Source organism: Nicotiana attenuata, unplaced genomic scaffold (assembly GCF_001879085.1).
Source record: "Nicotiana attenuata strain UT unplaced genomic scaffold, NIATTr2, whole genome shotgun sequence".
NCBI classification, from domain to species: domain Eukaryota; kingdom Viridiplantae; phylum Streptophyta; class Magnoliopsida; order Solanales; family Solanaceae; genus Nicotiana; species Nicotiana attenuata.
In genome coordinates, this window is record NW_017675055.1 from 61,718 (window position 1) to 69,539 (window position 7,822).

The 7,822-nt window shown below is 38.5% G+C and overlaps 1 protein-coding gene across 1 annotated transcript; it reads left to right on the forward strand.

The window, feature by feature from the left end:
• Positions 1-742: 742 nt before the first annotated feature.
• On the forward strand, positions 743-1,273 carry LOC109219608. The gene has a single exon (XM_019384076.1). It carries the CDS (start codon positions 743-745, stop codon positions 1,271-1,273), a length of 531 nt encoding a protein of 176 aa, XP_019239621.1.
• The last annotated feature ends 6,549 nt before the right edge of the window (positions 1,274-7,822 follow it).

Below are 7,822 nucleotides of genomic sequence, written 5' to 3' on the forward strand. Positions count from 1 at the left end.
AGCAACTAAATTAACACAATAAATTCTTCAAATTTTCGAATCAACTACACTAATTAAATATATCTGAGAGATCAAGTTGAAAATATTTGAAATAATATTTAGAGATTATTTTTCTACTTTCAAATACTCTCTTTCAACTTAACTTCAAATAGTAATCTTTTTCAATATTGACCAATTCACGTCCAAACGCCTCAACTAATAGAGATTTTAATATATAAGTTACGGGTTTGAGCTGTGAAAGCAGTTACTACTGCTTGCATCAAAATAGGTTATTTACATTACATTCCAGCTCCGGGCCCTATCTGTAAATTGAATGCTTTTGTTGACCAGTAGCTAAGTCACAAGCTGATGGTTAACTGTAGTAAAGTCTAATTATCATGTTAACTAGAGTTAGTTAGATAATTAGTTTGTAAAGAGGCGGTTATCTTTTGTTAAGTAGTTAGTAGTTAAATATTGTAGTCCTTGTATAGTTTATTATTCAGAAATGAAGAAGCTCTGCTCTTTCTTCTTCAATTTCCTCTCTGAATCTCTCACTTCTTTCTAGCTTCAGTTGATCTCCCATGGCTTCTATCATGGTATCGGAGCCATCGGTATAAGATCTAATTTGAACGAGCAAACTAATTTCTTCACTTAGGTTACTTCAATTTTGCATCTCAAATTGCAGAATTGCCTCAGAGTAACTCAGAATCGAAGCTAGGGTTTTGCAAGCTGTTCTTTCTTCGAAGCTAATTTTCTAGTACCAATGGCGATTGAAGGTGATCAAGTCAATGCCTCTACCACTCCAACTCGTACTGCTACAGCTACGACCTCAGAGAATGGCAATTTTGTGGCCAGCTCCTCATTTCCTGCTGTCGATCACAACCATCCTCTGTACCTACAGCCTAATGACACACCAGGTAGTTCTCTGATCTCTCTTCAGCTTACTGGATCTGATAACTACGCCTTGTGGAGTCGTGCAATGCGAATTGGCTTATTAGGTAAAGGCAAGTTAGGTTTTGTTGATGGTAGGTTTCTTAAGTCTAGGTTTGAACCTGAACTTCATAATTTGTGGGAGAAAGTGAATGCTATCGTTTTGTCATGGATAATGAATGCTGTGAGACCAGGTTTATTGAGTAGTGTCTTATATGCATCTAATGCTCATAAAGTGTGGGAAGATCTAAAGGAGAGATTTGACAAAGTTAACGGGTCCAGAATTCTGTACCTACATAGAGAAGTTCACACCTTAGTTCAGGGAGTTATGATTGACTATTTCTCAAAACTAAGAGAACTTTAGGATGAATTTGACGCTCTTATGCCATGTCCTGGATGTCCTTGTCCTGAATCAAAGATGTATGCACAATATTTTGAGTATCAAAGACTGCTTCAGTTTCTTACTGGACTGAATGAGTCCTATTCTCAGTCAAGAAGCCAAATTATGATGATGTCTCCTCTCCCTAGTATAAACAGAGCATACTCTATGTTAGTTGATCAGGAAAGTAAGAGAAATCTTGCTACTATGCCACAAGTAGCCCAAGTTTCTGAGGCTTTGGAGAATTTAGCCATGTATAGTAACAAAGGGACAAATAACACTGGAGGCTACAAACAGAAAAGGAATCAAGTTCAATGTGAATATTGTCATTACAATGGACATAGCAAGGAAAACTGTTATAAGTTGATTGGATAACCTCCTGATTTCAAGTCCAGGAAGAAAGGTGTTAATGGATGACAGTATGCTAATCAGGTGTGCAGCCCAGAACTGAACTATGCAGACAGATATGGTATGGGAAATAACGTAGCTTCTAATGTGGTTCAACAAGGTAGAGTTGGTAGTCAGTCTAATGCAGGTGTCTCACAAACACAGCCAGCTAGTCAGCCTGCATTCTGTCAGCAAATGCCACTGTCTACTCCTGTGTTTCACCCCTGAACAGTATCAGCAAATAGTTTACCTGTTATCTAAGGGAAGCACAGAAGGATCATAAGCTTTAAACAAGTCAACAGCTGCAGGTATTCTAAACAAAGTGAATGCATTTATGTCTCATTGTGTTAATGACAAGTGGATTGTTGACACTAGGGCATCAAATCATATGACTTCCAGCCTTGAAATACTACATGATTATAAAGCACTCCCAAACACAGAAGAAAACAAAGTACAACTACCTACTGGTAGTATGGCATCAGTGTCACACACAGGAAATGCCTCTGTATTGAACAACCATGAAATCTCTAATGTCCTGTATATTCCTGACTTTAAGTTCAACCTACTCTCAGTTTCAAAGATTACTAAGGAACTAAAATGTATGGTTGGCTTCTTTCCTAATTTCTGTATCTTTCAGGACCTCTTTGAAAGTACAGGAGGGGGGGGGGGTGAATTGTCACTAATGGAAATTAATAGTTACTGAGTTGACTTAAAACTTTAGTAGTCGACTAAATATGGCAATCTTGCAGATATAACAGTTTGAGGTAATATGCATAAAGTAAATGCAGAAATTAAAGACACCAGGAATTTTATACTGGTTCGGATTCAATGTGAATCCTAATCCAGTCCCCTTGGGTTGTAAGGGATTTCTCTTCAAGCAAATGAGTTTTCTTTCGAGTACAGATGTGATGTATATCGCTCAGATTCTCTAGCACTCGTTTGATACAATGCCTCACCAGTTGTATGCCCTCTTTCTATCCCTGACTTATTACACAGCAGATCTGTGTAGGCTACTATGCTTGTTTGCAGTAGAATGAATAGAGTTATTTTGGTTCGATCAAAGTATATTAAGGATGATGTTACACAGTACATTTATACAAAGATGAATGGTGAAGGCTCGTCAACCCAAGGATTTTGATCCTTGGAAAGAATTGATTATTTCCAAGAATAAGGAACTATCCGTTGCTTCTCTTGAGATCTTTTCCTTCGGCAGACAATGGGATTAACAAGATTTCTCCTTGATTGTTGGACCTTCCAAACTTGACCACTGACCAGATCTTCTAGCCTTTATTATTCTCCCGTCATTTCGCCATTCACAGATCACTTCGAATCTTCACTTCGTTATGGCTGATTTGATTCCCAGATTCACGGAGCTAATCCTGATTTGCTGATATAGATTTGTAGCTTTCCTTGTACACCGTGCGTTCTATAGGTGGCTTCCCTTGTGAGAGATTTCCTTCCTTGTTCGACACATCCATTTCACTAGTTCTTCTTTACTTCTTTGAACTCCTGCACATGTATATTAATTGCATCATTAAAATATGATCTAAAAATCTCCCCCTTTTTGATGATGGCAAAATAATATACGTAGATGTAAGGAAGTAAACAACAGCTGACTTCCCTGTTTGTTACTAGCCGACTTGGCTCCCCCTCAATGTGTGTAGTCAACTGGACTTAGTCTCCCACTCAATGTGTGCAGTCGACTTGTACCTGTATCCTGTATAGTTGACTTGTTCCTGTGCAATACATATAAAGTCTATGCATGTAGCATAGTCGACTTAACCTGTTCAAAGAATAAAGAATACCATCTATGCATTTAGCATCGTCGACTTGAACATGCACATATTATCATTATAGACCAAAGAGGTCTATGCATAGTCAACTTGAACCTGCACAGATTGTCATAATAGTCCAAAGAGATATACATTCTCCCCCTTTTTGACATCAGCAAAGAGGGATTAGTAAGCAAAATAAAAAACTATCCACACAGGCAAGAAAACATCCAAGGGCACAGCCCAAAACAAAGCCAAAACAAGTTTGAAACAAAAATTGTCTGTAAAACACATCCACACTAGCGATGCAGGAAGTAAGTAAGAGTGTTGCAGACCGCCTCCTTCAACTGTTCAAAGCTGGTGTTTGCAGCAATGCTCATTCCATCTAGCCTGTCATGAAACTCCTTGAAGGCTTTAGCCGCATTCTCCCTTACCCTTTGCACAGCCACTCTGATTTTAGACACATCAGACCCAGTTTCCTTTGAAATAGCATGAATAGCACCCACAGTCGACTGAGTAGCAGACAGGAGAGTCTTGATGGCTAAGAGTAGGGAGTCAATGGAGCTTAGCTTCTCACTTAGGTCAGAACTAATAAGAGGTGGCAGAACAGCAGATGAAGGCTTGGAATCTAGAGGGGTCTGTTTTGCTTCACTCTCACCCTTCTTAACCCAGGCACCCTTGACACTCACATACCCCATACTAGAGAATGCTCTAGAATTGTAGGACTTGGAAACACAGACAAAAGGGTAGTCAGAAAGAGGGATTTGATGGGCTTCTAGAATGTGGGTAATGGCCATACCAAAAGGTAAATTGGTGGGATCTTCAGCACTCTCAATCATAAAATTTATGACCCAGGAGGATAGCTTGAGTTTGAGTTTGGTGATGAGACAATAGACAAAGAAAGTGTCCCTTTGAGAGAAGGTGGAGAAGGAACCAGTTCTGGAGAGAAAAGTGGTTGCAACAATGTGGGCGAGAACCCGAGTTTCAAAACTTACATCACTAGGCCCCAATTGATTTAGAAGGGTTTCAGAGGGATTTTCCGCAAACGATGTGATGATTGGCTTTCCATCTTCGACCAGAACTGATGTGAAACAGAATAAAAAAGAGAGGGAAGGAATTGAAAGCGTAATTAATGCACTGAAAAGTAGTAATTATGACAAGTTTTTGAAAAACAACAATTATGTCCTAAGAGTTTTTTGAAAAACAAATTATCCCAAGTAATTTTCTCAAAAGGCAAAATCTTTCTTCCAACAAAGGTTTAGTAAAAATATCAGCTAATTAGGCAGAAGTGCCAACAAAAGCTAATTCTATGTCACCCTTAAGAACATGATCTCTAATAAAATGATGCTTAATGTACATATGCTTTGCTCTAGAGTGATGCACAGGATTTTCTGAAAGACAAATTGCACTTGAATTATCACAAAAGATTTGTATAGGTTTAAAAGAAAGTTCATAGTTACCCAATTGATGAGACATCTATAGGAGTTGTGCATAACATTGACCAATGGCAATATACTCAGCTTCAGTAGTGGACAAGGCGACTAATGCTTGCTTTTTACTGTTCCAGGATATTAAAGCCTTTCCTAGTAATTGACAAGTGCCACTCGTGCTTTTCCTATCTTCCTTATCACCTGCTAAATCTGCATCTGAGAAACCTTCTAATTTAAACGAGTTAGATAGAGGATACCATAATCCATGAGATACTGTGCCAATGAGATATCGAATAATTCTTTTTACAGCAGTCAGATGTGACTCCTTGGGAGCCGACTGAAACCTGGCGCATTGACAAACGCTGAACATTATTATCTGGTCGACTTGCGGTCAGATACAGTAGTTGATCCAATCATTCCTCTGTATTTGGTTTCATCAACTGGGAGTAACCCTATTCATCTTATCCAAAATTTGTAGCCGGACCTCATTAGGCGTGCCAATTGATTTTTGCATTGCTCATACCAAATTTCTGGATCAACTTCTTTGTATATTTAGTGTGACAAATGAAGGTTCCTTCTTCGGTTTGTTGAATTTGAAGCCCAAGAAAAAATGTGAGTTCACCCCATATGCTCATTTCGAACTCGCTTTGCATGAGGTTTGCAAATTCCTTGCACAATAAGAGAGTTACACTAACCCAAAGATAATGTCATCAACATAAATTTGAATGATAAGATTACCTTCTGTTGATCATTTAATGAATAGAGTAGTATCAATTTTACCTCTAGTAAACCCATGATCAACAAGGAAAGTACTTAACCTGTCATACCATGCACGTGGAGCCTGTTTCAGTCCATATAGGTCCTTAGTAAGCTTGTACACATGATATGGGAATTTTGAGTCTTCAAAACCTGGAGGTTGTTTTACAAAAACTTCCTCTTCGATGAATCCATTCAGATAAGCGCTTTTTACATCCATTTGAAACTACCTGAATCCTTTAAATTATGCGTAAGCTAGCAGGATTCGTATAGACTCCAGTCGAGCTACTGGGGCAAAGGTTTTATCATAGTCGACTCCTTCTTGTTGTGAATAGCCTTGAGCGACTAATCTAGCCTTGTTCCTTATGACTTGTCCCCCTTTGTTCAATTTATTTCTAAATACACATTTTGTTCCGATGACAGATACATTATCGGGTCTGGGCATTAACTTCCAAACTTGATTCTTGCTGAATTGATCTAGTTCCTCTTGCATGGCTTTCACCCAGCTCGAATCCTTCATGCTTCCTCTACCTTTTTGGGCTCTATTTGAGAGATCAGAGCAACATTTGCTTTCTTTTTTATGGCAGCTCTGGTTTCATACCTTCGTTTGGATCCCCTATAATATTTTCTGTGGATATTCAGGTTCGCTCCTCCATTCATTTAGTCGGACAGTGCTTGTAGTCGACTCCGTACGTTGTTCAGGAGAGTTGTCGCTAATTTGTTCAGCCGACTCAATCACATCTGCGGGGTTAGTTGACTCCTGTGATTTTTCTTTATCCTGAGCTTCTTGAGTTTGATCTTCGTCACTTGCATTAGTTCCTTTCTCGACCAGGGGATTATTTTCATCGAATATAACATGGACAGATTCTTCTACGCATAAAGTGCGTTTATTAAAAACTGTAAATGATCTGCTATTTAATGAATAACCAAGAAAAATACCTTCGTCACTTCTTGGATCAAATTTTCCAAGATTATCCTTACCATTGTTATGAATGAAGCACTTACTTCCAAATGGATGAAAATAACTGATATTCGGACGTTTACCTTTCCAGAGTTCATAGGGAGTCTTTTTCAGAATAGGCCTTATGAGACATCGGTTGAGAATGTGACATGCAGTACTTACACCTTCAGCCCAAAAATGATTTGGGAGTGAATTTTCTAACAACATGGTTCTTGCCATGTCCTGAAGAGTTCTGTTCTTTCTTTCCACAACTCCATTTTGCTGTGGTGAGCGTGGAGCGGAGAAATTGTGAGTGTAGCCTTGATTGTCACAGAAGTCTTCAAATGCTTTACTTTCAAACTCGCCTCCATAATCACTTTGGATTTTTGAGATCAGATAACCTTTTTCTCTTTCAATCCTTTTGCAAAAGACTTCAAAATTTCTTAAGGCTTCATCTTTATGAGACAGGAAAATTACCCAGGTGAAACGTGAAAAGTCATCAACAATAACAAAAGCATATTTCTTGCCTCTTACGCTAGCAGTTCTAGTAGGTCCAAATAAATCAATATGAAGTAATTGCAATGGTTTTGAAGTAGACACCATGTCTTTATTTTTGAAAGAATTTCTAGTTTGCTTACCCATCTGACATGCATCACAAATATGAGTTCTAGAGAAATTCAGTTTGGGTAATCCAATAACTAAATCATGTTTGGATAATTTTTCAATCAAATGCATGGTTGCATGACCTAGTCTTCTGTGCCACAACCAGGGATCATCAGATATAGAAGTTAGGCAAATGTGACCATCTATATTTTCGAATCCATCAAGTATGTAAACATTTCCGTACCTTTTTCCAGGAAGAATTATTTTACCTGATTCGTCTTCGATGGGAAAACCCGTTCTCTTAAATTTTACCTCATATCCTGAGACACAAAGTTGACTTATGCTGAGAAGATTGTAGTTTAGTCCATCAACAAGATATACTTCAGTAATGTCACAGTTGTTGTTAAAGGGAATAGTTCCAGTGCCAACTATTTTGCCTCTTGAATCATCTCCAAATTCGACGCTTCCTCCATCAATATTTGTAACCTCCTTGAAAAGATTTTTGTCACCTGTCATGTGACTGGAACACGCACTATCTAGATACCATTTTCCTTTGCGGCTTACTCTGTGGTGTTCCTGCAATACAGAATTATCACTTTCTTTTAGGTACCCAAGCTTGCTTGGGTCCTGGTGAGTTAGTGTTACT

What these genes read in the sequence shown, in the direction of transcription:
- LOC109219608 (XM_019384076.1), top strand. Translation starts at nt 743, where the DNA reads ATGGCGATTGAAGGTGATCAAGTCAATGCCTCTACCACTCCAACTCGT.